At 40.2% G+C, this 22363-nt stretch overlaps 1 protein-coding gene across 1 annotated transcript; it reads right to left on the bottom strand.

The window, feature by feature from the left end:
- Nucleotides 1-3004: 3004 nt before the first annotated feature.
- Nucleotides 3005-16436, bottom strand: LOC128361756 (uncharacterized). The gene is made up of 14 exons (XM_053322309.1): nucleotides 16331-16436; nucleotides 16101-16204; nucleotides 15745-16017; nucleotides 15545-15638; nucleotides 15306-15373; nucleotides 14953-15177; nucleotides 14791-14853; nucleotides 14565-14699; nucleotides 14378-14440; nucleotides 14082-14204; nucleotides 13924-13962; nucleotides 12735-13671; nucleotides 6904-11549; nucleotides 3005-3067 (listed from the first exon to the last, which is right to left on the bottom strand). The coding sequence occupies exons 1-14, from the start codon at nucleotides 16434-16436 to the stop codon at nucleotides 3005-3007; spliced, it is 6939 nt and encodes a 2312-aa protein (XP_053178284.1).
- Between the last annotated feature and the right edge of the window lie 5927 nt (nucleotides 16437-22363).

The following is a 22363-nucleotide window of genomic DNA, read 5'->3' as shown; positions in this document are numbered from 1 at the left end:
TCATATTTAGTGACAGTCATAGCGCCACCTACTGGCAACAGGAAGTCACTTGCTTCAGTCTGTCACTGATTACTCCCATAATCTTAAGTATTTATACCTGAAATTCACTCAGCTGAGACATAAGACCTTGGTGATGCTACATTCTGCAACTCATGACCCATCATCAAATACCGTTGCCATGACAACACATTCAACGCCATGAAAATACGATTACAGTTTTCAGGGGCAAAGGATGCCTCCACGGTAACGAAACTCAACACACACGTCTGGAGTGGGTTCATTAAACTTCCTATATACTTCAATGGGATGGGCGTGGCTAAACGGCTCAACAGCGCCCCCTTGAATATTTCAAAATTGAACCTCTGCCTTCCCGATTGACATACAAGAATGAAACTCGGTAGGTTTATGTATCATCTCCAGACGCACAAAAACGCCATTTGGACCCATACCCTAACACCAACAGGAAGTCGGCCATCTTGGGAAAAATACTATATTTTGCTGAGTTTTTTGGTCATTTCCAGGCCTCGTATTTGATCGAACTAGTCCTAGGGATTTCATCCCATCCACTTCAAATTCACACAGAGTCATCTTGAGACATTGGAGATGAAAAGTTATCAAAAGCTTTTTTATGACTTATTCCTGTTGGGCGTGGCTGTGCGGACAATTTCGATGCTTCGCCATTAGGCAGGAAGTCCTTATAACTCCTACAGACATTGTCCTGTCCACTCCAAATTCATCATGCATGTAGAGGGTCCCGCCCTGAACACATCTATGCATCAATACTGTGTCAAATACACAGCGCCACCTACTGGACACAGGAAGTCAGCCTCATATGACAAACATTATCCGATTTACATGAAATTTACAGGATGTGTTCTCTACATCACACACTGCAACATGACATATAATTGGTGGGTGATCTCTAGCACCACCTAGTGGACACATGCAATGTGACTTAGCCCCATCACACAACGTTCATTACGAGCCCGGGTGCCAAGACGTCTACGTGCCCGCTGTGTCTGCCGTGTGCCTGCAGCACGCACCGACATGCGCGTACGGCGCGGTGCATGGGGGTGCGAGGGCCCGTTCATCACTGCTTGCAGTTTTAATTATTATTATTTTTCTTTTTCTTGCACGACGACGGCCTTTTTGCCCCCCTGAACGTGCCCCGAAAATCACCAAAGTTTGCACGCAAGCCAGACCCGGCGAAAATTTCGATATTTTATGGTTTGCACAAATGGGCGTGACAAAATGGCTCTCTAGCGCCCCCTACAAAATCAATAAAAGCGAGCCCCTCGTGACAGATTGACATAGAGAAACGAAACTTGGTATACATGTTCAACATGTCAAGACGCACCAAAAAGTCTCTTGGACACATACCCTAACACCAACAGGAAGTCGGCCATTTTGAATCAAATTATTGATTTTAATGCAAATTGTGGCATCATATTTGAACGCACTACTCCTAGAGTTTTCTTCCCATCCACTTCAAATTCACACAGAATCATCTTGAGACATTGGAGATGAAAATTTATCAAAAGTTTTTTCCCCCCGTCATTCCTGGTTGCCGTGGTGACGCGGCGAATTTCGATGCTTCGCCATGAAATTTCAAACCCTCATAACTTGACTCCACATGGTCTCAGCTTTTCCAAATTTCAGATGCTTGTTCAGGGTCCTGGACTGAACACATGTACAGTCTCATATTTAGTGACAGCCATAGCGCCACCTACTGGCAACAGGAAGTCACTTGCGTCATTTGTTCATTAATTATTCCCATAATCTTAAGTATTTCCACCTGAAATTGACTCAGCTGAGACATAAGACCTTGGTGATGCTACATTCTGCAACTCATGACCCATCATCAAATACTGTTGCCATGACAACGCATTCAACGCCATGAAAATACGATTACAGTTTTCAGAGGCAAAGGATGCCTTCACGGTAACGAAACTCAACACACACGTCTGGAGTGGGGTCATTTAACATCATATATATTTCAATGGGATGGGCGTGACTAAACGGCTCAATAGCGCCCCCTTGAATATTTCAAAATTGAACCTCAGCCTTCCCGATTGACATAGAAGAATGAAATTCGGTAGGTTTATGTATCATCTCAAGACGCACAAAAATGCCATTTGGACCTATACCCTAAGTCCAACAGGAAGTCGGCCTTCTTGGGAAAAATGCTCAATTTTGGTGAAGTTTTTGGTCATTTCCAGGTCTCATAGTTGAATGAACTAGTCCTAGAGATTTCATCCCATCCACTTCAAATTCGCTCAGAAACATCTTGAGACATTGGAGATGACAAGTTATCAAAAGCTTTTTCGTCCATCATTCCTGGTTGCCGTGGTGATGTGGCGCATTTCGATGTCTCGCCATGAAATTTCAAACCCTCATAACTTGACTCCACATGCTCTGAGCTTTTCCAAATTTAATATGCTTGTTCAGCGTCCTGGTCTGAACACATGTATAGTCTCATATTTAGTGACAGTCATAGCGCCACCTACTGGCAACAGGAAGTCACTTGCGTCATTCTTGGAGTAATTACTCCCATAATCTTAAGTATTTACACCTGAAATTAACTCAGCTGAGACATAAGACCTTGGTGATGCTACATCCTCCGACTGAGCCACAGCCCGACATGGGTGGGGGCGCGAGGGCCCGTTCATCACTGCTTGCAGTTTTAATTAGGGGGCCAAGCCCGAGGGGACGAGGAAACGCGTATGCAAGCAGACGCGTTTCCTAGTACCAGCGGTGCTAGGAACCCTATTGTTTTTGTGTTGATTTTTATTATTATTATTATTTTTATTTTTCCGTTGATAAAACTGGTGCTGCAGGCTACACCGTGCAAGGGAGGGCGGTGCAATTTGGAGGGTTGGTCCAGACCCCTGCACGTACCTCAGACGCAAAAAATTACATATGTCCGCCTGCAGGGGGCGCTATACGTGAGGACAACGCGTTTTGGCCTATAACTCTCACACCGTATGTCGCACATTCAAAAACCTTATATCCCCAGATTCCCTGAATAGAGCTGAATCAGTTTGCCATTGACCACGCCCACTTCCGCCTAGAAAATTTTTGCGCAAAATCGCAAAAACTGGAAAACCTACTTTTTCGAACTCCTCCTCGGGATTTTGTTCGATCTACGTGAAACTTGGCACGTACACTGTTCAGCTCAACCTGATCTTAAGTTATCAAAAGAATTTTGCTCGGCCAAGGTAGGCGCAAATTATTAACAAATTAATTTCTGTAGCTAGCTATGAAAATGCTAACTGTTGGATATCTCGGTCCAACTAAATGCTATTAACACCAAATGTCAGATCCTTGGTTGGCATGTGACTGTGAGGGTATGAGCCAAATTTTGTGAATGTTGACCACTAGGGGGCGCTACAAATCTAGGAAATGTATATCTCTTGAACGGCCTTACGGATTTCTACCAAATTCAGTAGGTATGATGCAGACCCATTCCTGAGGCCATATATTGAAGGTGGTCATGACTGGTCAATGTGGGCGTGGCTTATAAGTACATAAATAACAAGCATTTTTTTAGCTGAACTCTTATGATGAGGGTTGTGAAATTTATAGGGTACATATAGAATAGGACACAGATCTTCCATAACAAAAATAGCACATCTACACCACTAGGTGGCGCTATAACGGATACAAACGCGTTTTTGCCTGTAACTTCCACATTTTAAATGACACATTCATATACCTCATATCCATGTATTCCCTGAATAGAGCTGGATTGTCTGACATAGGCCCCGCCCACTTCTGCTGCAGATTTCCTTTGCTAAGTCACCGCATATGCAAAACCAACTTTTTTGAACTCCTCCTACAGTTTAAGAGCTATCTGCATGAAACTTGGCACATATAATCTCCAGATGAGTCTGGTGAAAAGTTATCAAAAGAATTTTGGCACTCCAAAAAATGCTCTACTTATAGCCAAATAATCTTTTTTGCTAGCTAAAAAAAACACATTGTTTCATATTTTGGTCAAAGTAAATGCTTTTAACGTCAAACTTAAGTCACTTGTTCAGGAAGTCATCCAGAGGCTCTGTGCCAAATATGGTGCAAATCAATCAACAGGGGGCGTTATAAACCCACAAATATCAAGTTTCCTAAAAGATGATCGCATTCACACATAATTTGGTGAGCATGATAAGACATCACTCCACAGGCCAGCTGCAAAATTACGTAACAATCGGTGAAAGTGGGCGGGACTTATTACGACAAATCCAAATTGCCACACATTCAGCCTTTCGCACTTCCCATTACAGTGAATACTGAGGCTCAGACATTGGCCTGTGTCCTGATGCACACCCTGAGCCCCGTCATCCTTTGAGGCAGATATTTTTCTTCTTTCTTCCTGACAGGTGATTCATTCCTTATTATTCAGAACATTGGTTTAAACCATTTTGGGTGTTGTTAACCTAATGTCCAGCATTTTGAAAAAGGATGTGGCTGGCATTTGAGAGGCAACCTGAAGGTTACTTTAAAAAAAGATGGATGGAAAAATCACATCCACAAGCGAAGACCACTTTACTGATTGATCATCTTTTGTCACAAATTAAGGTATGCTACGGTGTATTTTCTAACAGAGTGTGGTAGTAATTAAGACATGCAGATCAGCTAAATTTCTTTGTTCTGTATTATTTCTTACTCATTCTAGTTGATTATGTTACATGAGCATATAAAAATTGCTAACAGTTCATTGTCAAATAATTGTATAGCGTAGATTTATTCTGTTTATGATCATTTTCTGGTTTCATTCTTTCATTTACATGTGTTCAAATCCACTATATGATCGCACCTAATGTATTTTGTTTGTATGACATTCTAGAAGGTACAGTTTATTATGGGTAATCATCAAAGTAGCTGAAGATCTACTGTAAAGACAGAGCATGTTCTGTTTGCCCACAAGAGAAGATGAGTGTATTTATTATCTTTTGTCACAAATGTAGACATGGAATAAACCCACTGCCACTTCAAACCTCAACAACTCTGAAAAGTTCCTTTAGGCAGACGACATCACACAGTGGTTATACATTTATTAATATAATATATAAATATTAATATAATATATTAATAAATATATTAATATATATATATATATTTATTAATCTAGCAGTTCTGTAATACTGCAGCAGAAAATATTAATTTTACAATGGATGTATAAAATGAAAGACATGAGAAGCAGGAAGGACATTGACTGTTTTTATTGGAGATATGTACACTGTTTCATGGCTGAAATTATTGCACAAGTAATATATAGATAAATATATACAAACACAGCAGCAGGATCAAGTTGGTTTATCTATGCCGCTTTATCTACAAATGAACAAAAGAAGGATATTTGTTTTTTGGATTTTACACCCACAACACTTACAAATCTTAGAAAATAACCTGTTATAAGATGTGTATAAATATATACACATAGTTACACAAAAAATAAGGAAATTAACTGTAACAGGACAAAATCATCAGGGGAGAGATTAACAATCGTTTGACCTGACTGATTGCATCAGGAACATTGTGTTATCACATGAAAAAGCTCACTATAAAAAGATAGGTTCAAATAAAGAAAAAGAAAGTCACTTGTTAATTAAAAACATCCTCTCTACAATCAATCTAATCAACAGAAGCCAAATGTCTCCAACAATACATTTTTACAATGGCGAATTTGTTATCAGTTCTTGTGCAGGGAGGCTTCAGACTCTCCATAGTCCTTGTTGTTTTCTCTTTTCATTTGTTCTTCCTTCTGCTCCTGTATGAGCTGCATATTTGTTGTTCCTCCTGGGGCATCATTTCAGTTGAGCTTCTAGCCTATTCCCTCCATTGTGCCTCACTGTCCTTGGCCCTGCATTTTGGGGTGAGAAAGCAGTTTTCAGTGGCTGATATACATTACAGTGGATCTCTCACACAGATATTTGATCACATTCTTTTACATACCTTTCAAGACAGAAGACCAATTCTCTCTGCCTCTGCATCTTGTCAGGTTTATTCACACCCTCTGGGACTCCTCATTGGCATTATCTCGCCCCTGGCTGGTCAGCAGCCTCTCGTATGCTCAGCTTGTCTCTGCTCCAACTGCTTGTTTTACACCTGTACGTAAACTCAAAAACACATTCTCAAACAGGTCGTGAACTGTGGAACAGTCAGGTACCAGTTAACATGTCAGTCAGTCAGTCAGTCAGTCAGTCAGTCAGTCAGTTCCCCCCCCCCCCCCCCCCGAGATGAACGTTGCAGGCCCTATTTAAAACACATACAAAGACATTCATGATAACTGAAATATGTTGGCATTACTTGGACATTTACAGTTGTGGGATCAATTTCTTTAATGTAAATATGATCAATTAGTGTCCCATTTTCTGTTGTAGGAGAAGTAACAATTTGACTGTAACCATGCTGTGTCATCAGGTTTTCTATAGATTTTGAACTCACTGCATCATCATTAAAATCACCCATTATTATTTTACCTCCTGATAACTGATTAAAGTGGTTGACTACAGCAGTTAGGTTTTTTTTAAATAGGCCAATTTGGTATGATGGTGGTCTATACAGCACTATGTAATTATGGTTCATAGGCTGAACATTAAACATTATAGCTTCCAAATTAATACATTGCACACTGATAATGTTGCAAATGATGTGGTTTTTGTGATAAAAGCCTACACCACCATGTTGTTCCTTCTGTAAACTGGAAAAAGTTTCCATGTCACTATAGCACTGAGATCTAGCTTTATAATGAAATGTCCATCCTGCCATAGCAGTGTTACTGAGTGGTGTGTCGTGTTGTAGCCATGTCTCTGTGAGACAAATCAAATCAGCATCCAACATCCTGCGGTCTTGTTTTAGGTCTAATATGTGTGCATCTAAACCTTGAATATTAAATAAACACACTTTGAGAGAAGCATCTGGTCTTGTTAATGGAGTCTCAATGTATTTTTCCATTGCCTCTAAATTTTCATCTATATCACTTTTTGCGTAAATAGCAGTGGCTTTAAAATCCTGAATAATAAGATTTTCTATGGATGTTACACGGCTTAAAGCAACGTAAGCTTGGCCAGCAGAGAAAATCTTTTTAAAAGACACTACTGCTTTGTCTAAAGTTAAGCCTTGCACCTTATGGATTGTGCATGCCCATGCCAAACGTAATGGAAACTGGCGTCTAACTCCACCTCTGTTGGTTACTTTGTCTTCTTCACGTCCAATTGGTGTTGCATTTTGAAGACCAGGCACTGTACATGGGAATTTTGCTCTTAATTTACTGCCAATCCTTTCATCATCAAAATTAACATAAATAGTTTTGGGGAGTTTGGTATTTTCATCAGATTTTACAAGACAAACAGTGCCACATACTCCATTAACAAGACCATCTGAAGTGTCTATGTTTTTGATGAGCATGACACGAGCATTTGGACCAACACTCAACAATTTAGTTAAATATGTCTGTTTGTCAAAGGTATGTGAAGTAGTAGTTTTTGCGAATCGCCCTGTTTGAGGATTTTTGTCAAAGTCTTGTGCTTTAATCTGAACAATATCAGAACATACTTTATGCAGCATCTTAAAGTTATGGGTTTCTACATCACTATTTGTTGCAAAAACGTGAAGGTCTTCTGTGTCATCACCCGTGCCTGTCTCACATCGTTTTAATAGTTTTTCATCTTGGACATTAAGTTTTTCTCCTTTTTTATGTTTCCTGATGCGATTTAGTGTCACAGCAAAGTTTTTATTTTTCTGTCGCACAATTTCTGTTAACTCTACGTGGCTAAAAGTATTTCCCCATAGGTTGGTCTCTGTTTGGTCTGTGTAAAGAGGCCTTCCTTTAACTGGTGGAAGTTGATAAAAATCTCCAACAGCTATTACAGATACATTACCAAAGGGAGAAAAATCAGCACACTGTTTAATTTGCCTCAGTCTGCCATGGATGTAGGTCAATAGTTTGTGATCAACCATGGAAATTTCATCTATGATTAATATTTGGAGATCTTTCAGACTGGCTCTTACAGTATTTACCTTTTCCTCTTTTAGTGGCTGATATGGTAATGAAACGTTATTACAAATAGCAAAGCTATGGTGTATTGTAGTAGCATTAATGTTATAAGCAGCTACACCAGTAGGGGCAGTGAGTAAAACATGAACATCATCTGGATAATCTGACATTCTTGCTAACAGTCTTGTTGCCTCATAATACACAGCTTTAATTAAGTGAGATTTTCCTGTGCCTGCTCCACCAGAAATAAACACATGAAAAGGTGCAGGATTTTTACCATTAATTTTATCCAAGCACCACTGTCGTATCTTATAAAACACCTGTGACTGTAGATCATTCAGGGATCTCATAATAGCTTGTGCTTCAGAATGATGAATTTTTGGTTTTGGGAATTCTATAGACACCGGTGTCTTGTCTGGTTGCAAATCTGGAATAACATCTCTTTCTGTAGGAAACAAATCTTTTTTAACACTCATCTCCTCCAAACTTTCTAATCTCCCCAATTCAGCTTCAGGACAAAGCTCAGCCCAAGCATCTTCTTGAAAGCCTACGTGTGCTACAGCTTCTTCACAATGTTCTAATTCTTCAGCATTTATTTCAAATTTAGACCTGTTCAAATCAACCACCTCTTTTACAGATTTAATTTCATTGCCGTTAGTGACAGAAGCAGTGTCATAAAACTGTTCAAAAGATAAAAATTGTGGGGGTTTCAACTGATTGCCTGTATAATAAGGCAAGAACAGCTGAAGCAAGCTTTGATAGTGCTTTTCAGGATGTTGTGTTGGTGAAAAGCGAGCATATCTCACAACAGCCACATCTGTCCATGTCCTCTTTTTTACAAAACCGCAGTCATTATCTAATTTAATCACATTGCTTCTACATTTTTCATTTTTGGGCACATCTCTATATTGTGAAGCATAAGTTGCTAAACACATGTCTTTAAACTCATTACTTTTAGGTCTATTTTTGTAGCGATCAGTGATGTTTGTCATCCAGATTTGGTCTTTGTTTGTGTCTTGTTGTTCTGCTCTCTTCTGAATTACATTTAGAGGAAGACTCATCCTGACAATATTGTCTCCAGTTGGAACGAATACAACCTTTCTGGAGCACTCCTTTAATCGCATGTTTGTCAGGCGATATGCGCTTTCCTGAGCAGATACTTCTCTGTTGTGCAGAAACACACTTCCTAACTTGTTAAGAGACTGTTTTGCATCTAGATTCCCTTTACTTTTAACTTCGTTCTGTGTATGTTGAAGTAGCAAACCCATTTCCCTTTCTGCTTTTGAGATATACGAGATGATATATACTACACATGAATATGGATCACATACAAACTGAATGTCCAAATTTGCATTCCAGCAACGCAAAAGATCTTTGTTGTACTGATTTACCCAAACGTCGTTTACATTTCTTTTATGAATGACGCTAGTTTTCTTTGTAGTTAACTGATATGCCTTTTCAAAAATTGACTGATTGATGCCAATGGAACTAAACAGAGCGTCAACACTGTCAAATGTTGTTTCTTCATTTGAAAGAGCTAGTTTAACTTTACTCATTATTTCTTTAGCTTTTGCTTCTGCATCACACGTTTTTACATTACTTTGCTGCTGCTCTATGTTAGTTTTATCTTGTTGCTGCTGCTCCTCTGTTTTTGGTTTACAGATAAATGTTTTGTTGCTTGGAGGTCGCGGGAAATTAAACCTGCACGTTGTGCGCTTCTTTTTACAACTCTTAGAGTGTTTCTTACTGTGCATTTGAACGTTGGAAACAACCTCATGCATATCATCATTTTCAGGTGGGAGTTCACATGTTACATATTTATCAATGAAATCTATGACCTCCTGGTCTGTGTTACTGCCAATCTTTGGTGCATTCTCCACCCAAAACAAACAATGTGTATGTGGCGATCCACGCTGTTGAAACTCAACGCGATAAAAATAGTCAATGATCTTGCCTATTGGCTGAGCAGGGGACATGATCACATCTTTTAGGAAAGAACGAAACCTATGATCGAACATTCTTGCTGCTGTCACAGGATTCTTCTTTAACAAATTACATTTTTGGGACCAGTCCATTTCATTTACATTGCCTTGCAAATTTTGCACTTTCATAAAGGTTTCCATCAATTCTGTCCAACGTAAATCCGCAGATGAAAAGGAACAGAACCAAGTAGGAATCCCAAGCTGCCTGACCATAGCAAATAAGTCTTTTTGTACACTTTGCCAAAACACAGGTGTTCCGCGAATAGGTTTTAAAAATTTGTAGCCCATGTCACACTTTAAAACATTCTTAACAAAGTCTGTACTAGCAAGCATGGAGGATGTAATCTGGGTGTTCTCTCCTCCATGATACCCTTTCCTTAATGCAATGGAAACATTTGACACAACTTGATTAATCTCTGACAAATACTGTGCATAAAAGATGTAATCCAAGTTACTGCCAAATCGACCATCAGCATTAAGAACTCTACAATTCAGATAACGACTCAATGTCAACCTATGCTGTCTGGCATCATGAAAAGTACCAGTTCCCTTTGGGAAAAGAACAGGAAAACATTTAGCCTCATTGCTAACATCTGTAAGCAAACGCACAGGACTGTTACCTTCTGCTGGAGCTACTGATAACACACTGTCAAAATGCTGATCTAATATTTCCTGTGCAACATCTACAGGCTGCATACATGTGTCTAAATACATGCCATGCTGTTGTTTATCATTAATGTGTTCATCTTCAATGTCTTTTACCTCTTCACCCTCCTCACTTGTATTACCATCATCATTTTTATCTTTTTCAAGAGGATTCGTCCAATCTGTATTAATTTCCACATCTTTATACCACTTATTATGAGATTTTAAATGTTCTAGTGCACAATGAACTTTATTTGTGTGGACATACTGATATTCATAATGCCCTTTGTAGGTAATTTTCCTCTTTAATTTAACACGAATCATTAAATCCTGATTTTCTAACCTAGGAAGCACATTATTAACAGCATTATTGTTAGAAGGAACACATGTTACAGGGCCATGGACACCATTTTGTCCTCCCTTAGGTAGAGCTAGTACTTTCATGAAGGGAATATGCTGTGCAATTAAATGTTGTTCTAAAGAGTTTAATGTATTTAGTTCTGGTGGAATAGGATCTAACTGTAGATTATTAATTTCACTTTCTTCAGGTACTTTTCCACTAAGGATTTTTCTGTGGCAGGTGTGACAAATCCACAATTTACCAACATGTGTCCATTTTAAAGTACAGTCTGCAGTACATTTATCACCACATTCATGAAGATATGTGGAAGTTATACATTTATCTGCCAATGAAGCTACTACAGATCCTTTCTTTCCATATTGTTCTTTTCTACACTGAAGTACCTGATGTTGGAATAATAATCTATGACATACACAGCAAACATATTCTGGGCCCTGTTTAACCTTTTCTCTAAATTGCTGAATTACAAAATCTATCTGATGTTTTTGCAGCTTTTGATTACGTTTTTTTTCCTGGTTTCGCTTCTTTATAGACTGTGTGTAATCAGGGTTAGATTTATACTTTTCTGAAATATAATGTCTCACATGAGCACGATGATCAGGAGAATTGGCATATTTTTTAACACTGCTCTGTTTTACTTTAGACCTGAACTCATCATCTGAAGCATATTTTTTAACACTGCTCTGTTTTACTTTAGACCTGAACTCATCATCTGAAGCATATTTTTTAACACTGCTCTGTTTTACTTTAGACCTGAACTCATCATCTGAAGCATATTTTTTAACACTGCTCTGTTTTACTTTAGACCTGAACTCATCATCTGACACGTATTTTTGTGCACTGCTCTGTCTTAACTTTGATCTATACTGCTGATTGGTAGAATATTTATCTTTAACAGTTTGTATTACCTTAGCTTTGTGTTCTTCATTTGTAGCATACTTCGTAACACTGGCCTGCTGTATTGTTTGTCTATATTTATTGTCAGTTGAATATCTGTGTTGTACTTTCATTATTTTATGTTTCCTAAATTCGCTGTCATCGGCATATTTCTCCCTCTCTTTCCTCTTCAGCCTATCATTACGGGTTTTACGAGGTGAAATAACATCAAAACTTACGTTTGCATGACTCATTTCACCCAAGGTACTTAAACTAAAACATTTACTAGAGATATTATCTTTCACACATGCAATGGGCTCATAATGACATTCATTGCAGTGTTTAAGATAAATCCCTTTGTCTACAGTTGTTGCACCACTCGAGCTATACTTTAACCATTTCTGTTGACTATATGTATAAATATTAACTTTAAACAAATCTGCAGCTGCCTGAATTTCAAGCTCTGTAGCCCAAGTGCCAACATATTTCATGCGTGAATCGGTAATATACTGCCGTACAGATGTAAACTCTTGTCTAACAACATTACGGTACACATCAGTACTATGTTCAATATGCTTGACAACAGCCACGCGAATAGCCCTATGGTATGACTCTAGTCCACTAAAAACATGTGACATAGATCGAAAGAAACAATTACCATCTGGCTGAATATCGATGGTAGTACATGGTTCTGGCTGTTCAATATCTAAACAATCAGCAACAACAACGTCCTCATAATTTAAACTGGAGACAATGCCAAGTTTGGTGCAGATGCTCCTCTTATCAGCTAATGTCAAACACTTAAATGTTACATTGCTGGCATTTGTCTCAGACACTAAACAAATTGAGGATTCATCATCAGTGTCATCTGCACCTCCCAATGTCTCTGACTGCTGCTCACGGTCTGTCACTGTCACTATCTCTGACTGCTCACTGTCTGTCACTGTTTCTGGCTCAAAGTCAACACTACATCCCTCTCCTGAAACCTCATCACAGTCATGCACGTGTGCACTGGTACCATGTACTGCTGTGTCACTTGTTGAAGAATGTGGTACAACAATAACAGCCTTAACACCAGTGACTTCAAACAACTTGTCCCTAGCATGTGCATCATAGGCATATAGTGATTGTACAAGTTTGGTGATGTGTGTGTAGAGTGCATCCAGACTATCATAGTAGGCAATGATGCTGCTACCATCAGGTTGCCAACCACCATCATCACCACGTGCATGTGGATCAAACACGGCAAACCTGGACCCTTGCTTGAAAACCACACACATGTTCTTCCTAATGGTCAACAAGCAAGCATCTGCCTGAAACATGGCCCTCTGGAAAGCAACATCCAGAGGCATGGCCACATCTTGCAGAGCAGGGTCATAGTCCTCTACATCAATGTCTCCTGTGAGTGTGTCTAGGTACTCCAATCTAAATGTGTTGTTACACAACACATGCTCCCTGGGCAACTCCCTTACAAAAATATACCCACTACGATGAGCATCACTAATCATGTGGTGTTTTTTCATGTAAGTGTACAAGTCGTTGCCCTTGAGTAAAACATTGTCAATGTCAGTCTGAGTCCAAGTCCAAGCGCTCTTTACAACATTGGTCATAACTGCAGTCACACTGTTTGTGGCACACTGCTTGTGCCTGTTAGGACCAAAACGTTTGTGCCCCTGATTAAAGGACCCACGAATGAAAGACATGACAGGATCATGAATCACCTGATCCTGGACATCACTGGCAGCCGTAGACGAAGCAGGAACACCAACGTCATGCACACGCTCCACTGCCGTCCCCTCTGCGTCACAGGACTGATGAATCAAACACAAACAATTAGGTATCAATTAAAGTAGCTGTACAACATTGAAAACTCACCACAACAAAATGTATACACATTAACAATGTAGAAATTAAAAATATGTGTCAAATGTTTACTGTAATACAAACCCAATAGTCTGGGGGAGGAAATAAATAACCTGTGTGGGCAACATATAAATATGCTTAAACAATAATGGTGCCATTATTTAAGTGTATGAATCAATACATAAAAATAAATTACAGACCTGCTGCACATCCTCCACCTGCAGGTCCATGGCACGCTCCTGTAAGGAAAATTATGGAAAAAAATTGAAGAGACTATAGGTAACTTAAAAAAATTAATACATTCATATTTTAGCACCACAAGGCAAAACTGTAAAAACAAATTGTATAATGTACATACCTTCCTGGTGTCCCCCAGTGACTGATCAGAAGGAGGTGCGCCAACCTCCTCCCTCTCAGCCACTGTAGCAAGACAGGCAGGAACCGGGGTGGGAGAAGCCTGGGCCTCCAGCGCAGCTGCCTCCTAAGAAAAAAAAGACAAATACATGAACAAACACCATGTAACCTACAGGGTCCTTTCATAACTTCACACTTCCTAACTACATATGATCAAATGTGGAAAGAAGCTGTCACTGATTAGCATATCTGTAGAAAAACTTTTCAAAGAAGTGAAATATTTAATAAACAAAGACAGACCTCTGGCTGGACCACCCGCTTCCAGGAGGCAATAGGTCTCCGGCAACGTTCCCTCGTAGTCTTCTAAAATAAGAGAAACACATTGGGCATTGCTCAATTCAAACTACATAAAACAGCATGGCCTGTTGTGTCTGAAATCATCAAGCAGATGAAACCAAATGACAAAAGTTTAAATCATGCAAGTTACCTTCTGGCGCGCCGCCACTGCTGTGGAAACAGGAGCAGGAACGTGGACGGTGCCATCACCCAACACATCCAGAAGTTCGCGGCTAAACCACACGGGGTTCAGCACGACAGAACACTCCTTCAGCACCACGTTCCCCTGACAATAAAAGCAGTATATTAGAAAACATGTAACAAAACAAGTACAGTTAAAGTTTAATAAGTCACTTTATGTAACAAAGATGACAAACCTCCTGCTGAACCACCCTCTTCTTGGCAGCACCGGGCCTGTCAAGGTTAGCTGGTGGAGTCATCTTCAATTACAAATAAATAAAAAATAGTCTTAATTATGCAAGTCATTTCAATTACTTGAAATACTTTCAACCACACAACTGTAGTAAATGCCACATTACCTTCCTGCCTGGTCCAACGACGTTCCACTCAAAGGGGTTTGAGTGCGGTGGCACCGTGACCTCTCCTGTCACGACCACCCGGGGGGAGCGCCTGGGAACAGGGGGAGATGGCCTGGCTCGAACCTCTGGCTCTGGCTCTGGCTCGCTCGACTCCACCTGCTGGTAGGAAGCAACCCACAACAACTGCGACAGGATAGGCATCCCATCACTGTCACTGAGGTGCACCTGCAAAAATACATAATGATCAGTTTGGTGAGCAATTTTCTGATTCAAGACATGCATCAGCCATTAAGTTCATATATAAAGTACAAAAACCAGTACATCAAACTCCTATGATAACAAATTTTACTTACACCATCCCTGCACCACAGCTCCCGGCGGCCCAAGGGGAAGTGCTCAGCAGTGGCCTTGTAGGGGATCCCTTAAAGAAATAAAACATCCATAGAATTATTTAGTTTCAACTGTTTTTGTTAAATGCAAAATGCTAATGAATACTACCAAACACCATTCCATTTTTTTCACACTGCTGAATTAGATATAATCCATCATATATCCACCTGCAGAAAAAGTACACACATTTGTCTATACATACCCATCTGCGCCGCAACGCGGTGGTACTCCTGGCTCAGAAGCTCCTGGTAGTCCATCTCCACGGTCAGGCGGCGGGGAAAATCCAGGACACACAGCTAACAATAAACAAAAATAGTTGTTTTAGAGATCATGCAGCTGATGCATTAACACTGCCACTATCATACATAATAAATGCAGTACTAAAAAAGAAAAAAAACTTGCCTTCGGCCAACGGCGACACATGGCGGTCAGGAGCCTCCTGAACTCCACTGCAGCCTCGTCGACAGTCCGGCTGGCAGTCAAGTCATTGCCAGGAGCCAACAGACAGACTGCCTCTGGGATCCGAGGGAGAACAGCGTTCTCAACCTCAGTCCTCAGCTGCGCTGCTGAGGCCCCCGGCGTTGACATGAAGCCAAAGGACATCCTCCCCTCTGGCATCTCGACGAACCCATCTACGATAGCACGTAGATGGGAGGCCCCGACAATCAGAACGAACTGTAACAGAGAGATTTTTTAAGAACAACAATCTACATTTATCACAAATAGAATGATTTACCAAATACTACAACAATAATTACCTTCTTGTCTGGGGCATCGGCAGGAATGACCAACTTGTGGCTCCTGCCCGTGAACGCTGAAGTTGGCCAGTCCCGAACTGCATGGCGGTACCCAGTGCCGCCGCCTGTGTAGGAAACACAGACAATACTAAATAAGACTTAATTCACCTTTACAAAGTAGCAATTTTTAAACAAGTGCAAAACACCCCAGTAACTAACAAATTACTATGTGAACTTAAGTGACTACTTACGTGCAACAAAGGTGCTGCAGGGGGGTTGCAGTTCCAAATCCAGCTGTCGTGACGCCATCCTCATCCTGGCGGCCTGGGAGCGACGGTAGCCCTTCCCACGAGGCATCTAAAAGTGGAGAAGACAAAAAACACACCAAATGTCAGCACAACCACATTAAAGCACAGAGTGTTACTACTATGTTCTCTTACAGTATGTTAGCCTTGTGAAAACAGAAATTACCTGTGTGGTTATTACTGTACAATTCCCTGATAGACATAATTTCTTGATTAAGTACAAAGCTATAAAACATGAACACATCACATCTCCACCACAAATGCACATGCTTATCGAAACACCCCTATAAGTCCATAACTTTAGTGAAAGCCCAAACATTATGTTCTGCACATACACTTTGTGCTGAATTAACAAAAATTCACTGAATGAGTGAGGCTTAATGCACACCACACTAGAAATGGGTTAAAATATGGCAAAAACAAAAAATACTTTTGTAAGTAATAGCGATACAAGAACACTCCATACTCTGTGTGTGTGTGTGTTGCACGTGACACAACTATCAGGCAGGGAACCCTTTGTGGTTTGCTGTGGCATAGTGACCGAACAGCGAAAATATAAATGTATGAAGCTTAAAAGAAAAAAAAAATCGTATGTTATATTGCTACTATTATTTTTTTTTATCTCAATTTTTTAATCTCAAATATCTTTTTTGTATCTCAATTTGGCCGTGACCTAGCACCGAAGCGCGTGCCACCACTACCCAGGGAAGAGATTCCCGTATGTGACGTAGTGACCGAACAGCGAACATTCATATTCCAATTAATTCAACTATCCAGAGTCACTAATGAATACATTTCGACAAACTTCGGCTTCAAAAAACATTTAAAAAAAATATAAACACTCATAAGCAGTATACGCAGACTAATGCTAATGCTAGCAGTGTTAGCATAAACTAGCAGACGGCTAATTTAGAGACCACATGAGCTGTGGCACTAATAATAATAATAATAATAATAAACTTACCTTTCCTCGACTACCGGGTCGCTGAAAACCTGAAAACAGAGAGAGATAAAGAGACGAGGGAGAAGCCTAGAAAAAAATTAGCAGACCGACGAAATTCAAAATATCCAAAATGTAAAATATATCCAAAAGCTGTAGTCCAAGCGATATAATCCAAAATATCCGGCAGGAAAGGGTCCGAAAGGGTCCAAAAGCGGTCCAAAAGCGGTCCAAAAGCTGTCCAAAAGCTGTCCAAAAGCTGTCCAAAAGCAGATATCCCACGGCAATCCAACAGCTGCTCCGAAGAACGTCTGAGAACCAAGCAATGGGTACCGCTCACACTTGTTGATCTAATATATTAAGATGTGGCGTCCAATCACAGCACTGCACCTACGCTTATGTCAAGTCTCCACCAATGACTGCAGAGAAATCCATGTACCCCACGTGCCCGCCATTAAATCTGCTGCTCGGAAGCCAACAGTATCGAATCTAGGCAGCGCCATCTTGAAAATTGCAGGTGCATGGTGGGAAAAAAAAACACGGATTCTACTTATATGGGCATGAGGCGTTCCTCTCCAATTCAAGTCGCCATACTGTCTGTGCATGCTCTGTCCTCATGCTTCACGGTCGTTAACTACCATGGCAACGACTGTGTGTGTATGTGTTTGTGCACGTGCGTGCGTGCATGTGCGTGCGGGCGTGTGTGTATGTACGCGTGTGTCGGTATCGGTGAAAACATGGAGCGGAGTTTCATTGATTTGGGTTTTCTCTCAATAAACAAGCGAGATGGATTCAATGCATTTTATCCAAGTTTTGTTGTCTACACAGATCTGTAATTGCGGACTTTCTCGCGCATGCGCAAGGTAGATCCACAAATCACTCATTTGGGAAATTTCCATGAAAGAGGAAAGGTAAGAGGTATTTTCTTACTTGTGGTTTTAGTATCAACCCGTAAAAGCAGTTATTTCCACCCGAAGCAAGTTATTTCTTTTTTCAGGACAATGTGGTCTATCACAATGATGTATGCTGCAGTGATGTCACATGAATGTATAAATAATTAATATCGTGTTATAACGTGTATTAGTGTGAATGTCGTTTGGAGTTGATTGTCATGTTTTATGTTCAGATGGCTACCAATTCGCCACGAAAATTTGCAGCGGTGGAGGACAAAGAGGTCATGGATATAAGGCATGCTTTACAAATGCTAACTGTAAGTATTAAATGTGGCAGGTTTTGTGCTGTTTTAGCGCGTTTTTGACAAGAAGTGGGGAAACAAATTTGCAATCTTATAAAACAATGTTGCTCTGATCTGAGATACTATGAAGTGCTGCTTTTAATGAAAGAAAAAAAAATTATATCCATTTTATAGCATAATGATCTAATGAACCCATTCTCTGTAGACACACTATTTTGGATGGAGTGACAAGAAAATAAGTGTAATAAATTAGATATGATAAAGATTAGGTGAAATTGGATAAATACATTCTATTATTAATGCCTTATAACATCTACAATTGTTTAACCTCTAAAACTGGAAAGCCCCCACCATCTGGGGCAACAGTGCCCCCTATAATAAAAAAACGTCTCAGAGCAGCAAAACAAGCACCAATATAGTCATATGACACACCATGTTTTTCAAAAGCAGCTCAGCTATCAGCCAGCGCAACCATTTACAGCTCAACAAAACACAAGTGAAACACCGAGCAACTGATTGTGGCTTTTGCAAAAACACTACTCCATCTAAGCATTGCGCAGTGCAGAGTTGAGCGCCTAAATATATCTCTACTAAAATCTCTAACTTTGCAGTGCTTTACTTTATTAACATGAAACTTGGCACAGATAATGTTCAGATGTCATGTACAGTTCCAAGAGGTTTATTGGCTACAGCAGCATAATTCAGAAGGTGTTATTCACTCTAAAAGTGTACATTTTTGTCAGGCGAAAATTAAATATTTAATTTATGCTGTGTTCAATCTTCATTTAGTCTGACCCAGTAACATATATACTGATGCTTCATATTGTTTTATGATTGATGTGTACATTGCTTATTTTGTATATGCAGTACGCCTGTATTGATCCGGTTACTGCCCGAGAAGAGCTGTACCAGGAGAGCCTGGCTGTTCATGGCCAGGCCATGCAGGTCCTGGTACGCCAGGTGCGGCTGCGGAAAGCCGCAGAGCAGAGGGCAGCCACCCTGGAGAACCAGCTCAAGGTGGCAAAGCTTTTTTTTTTTTTTTGTTTTTTTGTTTTTTTTTTTTTTTTCCAATAAACTTTATTATCATTTCCATAATATACAAAAAACTCTCGATAGGAAAACATGTGCATTCTTTTTCAAGGTGGCAAAGCTGCAGCTGGAGGTGGAGCAGGCGGCTGCCTGTCTCCTAAGGGATGGTGAGTGTTTGTGTTTATGGATATTGTCATTATATTTTTGTTCATGATTGTGTTATAAAGAATCAGTTCGACAAACAGGCAATGACATCATTAATGCATTTACATTTTTTTCTACATGTGTGCAGACAATGACACCCCGCCGCCCCCATTGGAAGAAACCGATGACGTCCCAATTGAGGATTAGTTTTTTTGGTTAAATTGTTTATTTTAAGTTGTATTGTTGATTTGTTCATATTTTTCATAATTTTAAGTTGTATTGTTGATTTGTTCATATTTTTCATAATTTTAAGTTGTATTGTTGATTTGTTCATATCTTTAATAAAGTTTTATTGATTGTTTCTTGTGGTGGGTGGTTGTTCATTTTGAGGTTATGTGTGTAGGTGTCATTTAAAATGTTATGGGAGGGAGGGAAGTGGAGAGAGATGGTGATAGTTTTGGAATCATTACAAGTTCTCTCCACTGGGTGGCAGGGTTAATCAATTAAGGGTCTTTACTTGTATGTTAAACAAAAACCTTTACTGTGGAATTATTTCACATATACAGGTTGTTCTTTTAATAGTGTGTTATGGTGTTACAGTAAATCAGAGACAAGCAGACCATCATTTCACATTGATTTACACTAAAACAGGGGCGAGTCGCGTGGGGGGCGAGTTACGCACGGGACGAGTCGCACGGGACGGCTTGGCCCCCGTTCATAACTGTTCGGGACGAACAGTTCTAGTTATTATTATTTTTCTTTTTCTTGCACGACGACGGCCTTTTTGCCCCCCTGAACGTGCCCCGAAAATCACCAAAGTTTGCACGCAAGCCAGACCCGGCGAAAATTTCGATATTTTATGGTTTGCACAAATGGGCGTGACAAAATGGCTCTCTAGCGCCCCCTACAAAATCAATAAAAGCGAGCCCCTCGTGACAGATTGACATAGAGAAACGAAACTTGGTATACATGTTCAACATGTCAAGACGCACCAAAAAGTCTCTTGGACACATACCCTAACACCAACAGGAAGTCGGCCATTTTGAATCAAATTATTGATTTTAATGCAAATTGTGGCATCATATTTGAACGCACTACTCCTAGAGTTTTCTTCCCATCCACTTCAAATTCACACAGAATCATCTTGAGACATTGGAGATGAAAATTTATCAAAAGTTTTTTCCCCCCGTCATTCCTGGTTGCCGTGGTGATGCGGCGAATTTCGATGCTTCGCCATGAAATTTCAAACCCTCATAACTTGACTCCACATTGTCTGAGCTTTTCCAAATTTCAGATGCCTGTTCAGGGTCCTGCTCTGAACACATGTACAGTCTCATATTTAGTGACAGTCATAGCGCCCCCTACTGGCAACAGGAAGTCACTTGCTTCATTCATTCACTAATTACTCCCATAATCTTCATCCCATCCACTTCAAATTCACACAGGATCATCTTGAGACATTGGAGATGAAAAGTTATCAAAAGCTTTTTCCCTCGTCTTTCCTGGTTGCCGTGGTGACGTGGCGAATTTCGATCCTTCGCCATGAAAATTCAAACCCTCATAACTTGACTCCACATGGTCTGAGCTTTTCCAAATTTAATATGCTTGTACAGTGTCCCCGTCTGAACACATGTACAGTCTCATATTTAGTGACAGTCATAGCGCCCCCTACTGGCAACAGGAAGTCACTTGCTTCATTCTTTCACTAATTACTCCCATAATCTTAAGTATTTACACCTGAAATTGACTCAGCTGAGACATAAGACCTTGGTGATGCTACATTCTGCAACTCATGACCCATCATCAAATACTGTTGCCATGACAACGCATTCAACGCCATGAAATACGATTACAGTTTTCAGAGTCAAAGGATGCCTCCACGGTAACGAAACTCAACACACACGTCTGGAGTGGGGTCATTTCACATCCTATATACTTCAATGGGATGGCCGTGACTAAATGGCTCAATAGCGCCCCCTTGAATATTTCATAATTGAACCTCAGACTTCCTGATTGACATAGAAGAATGAAATTCGGTAGGTTTATGTATCGTCTCCAGACGCACAAAAACGCCATTTGGACCCATACCCTAAGTCCAACAGGAAGTCGGCCATCTTGGGAAAAATGCTATATTTTGGTGCATTTTTTGGTCATTTCCACGCATCATATTTGAACCAACTAGTCCTAGAGATTTCATCCCATCCACTTCATATTCACACAGAGTCATCTTGAGACATCGGAGATGAAAAGTTATCAAAAGCTTTTTCGTCCGTCATTCCTGGTTGCAGTGGTGAAGTGGCGAATTTCGATGTCTCGCCATGAAATTTCAAACCCTTATAACTTCACTCCACATGCTCTGAGCTTTTCCAAATTTAATATGCTCGTTCAGCGTCCTGGTCTGAACACATGTACAGTCTCATATTTACTGACAGTCATAGCGCCACCTACTGGCAACAGGAAGTCACTTGCTTCATTCGTTGACTAATTACTCCCATAATCTTAAGTATTTACACCTGAAATTAACTCAGCTGAGACATAAGACCTTGGTGATGCTACATTCTGCGACCGAGCCGCAGCCCGACATGCGTGGGGACGCGAGGGCCCGTTCATCACTGCTTGCAGTTTTAATTATTCTCGTTCTGGCAAAACGACGGCCTTTTTGCCCCCCTAA

The sequence above is a fragment of the Scomber japonicus genome, chromosome 7 (genome assembly GCF_027409825.1).
Source record: "Scomber japonicus isolate fScoJap1 chromosome 7, fScoJap1.pri, whole genome shotgun sequence".
NCBI classification, from domain to species: Eukaryota; Metazoa; Chordata; class Actinopteri; order Scombriformes; family Scombridae; genus Scomber; species Scomber japonicus.
The sequence above is the reverse complement of the archived record's forward strand: the minus strand, read 5'-3'. Positions and strand labels throughout refer to the sequence as shown.

Bases quoted from the DNA above. Each gene is read 5' to 3' on its own strand.
- LOC128361756 (XM_053322309.1), bottom strand. From the start codon at position 16,436: ATGCCTCGTGGGAAGGGCTACCGTCGCTCCCAGGCCGCCAGGATGAGG. The intron at 15,639-15,744 runs GCAAGTTTTTTT...GTTTATTGTTAG, and splicing joins TGTGTCGCCGTTGGCCGAAG to CTGTGTGTCCTGGATTTTCC. The intron at 14,854-14,952 runs GTAATGTGGCAT...TTGTAATTGAAG, and splicing joins TCGTTGGACCAGGCAGGAAG to ATGACTCCACCAGCTAACCT.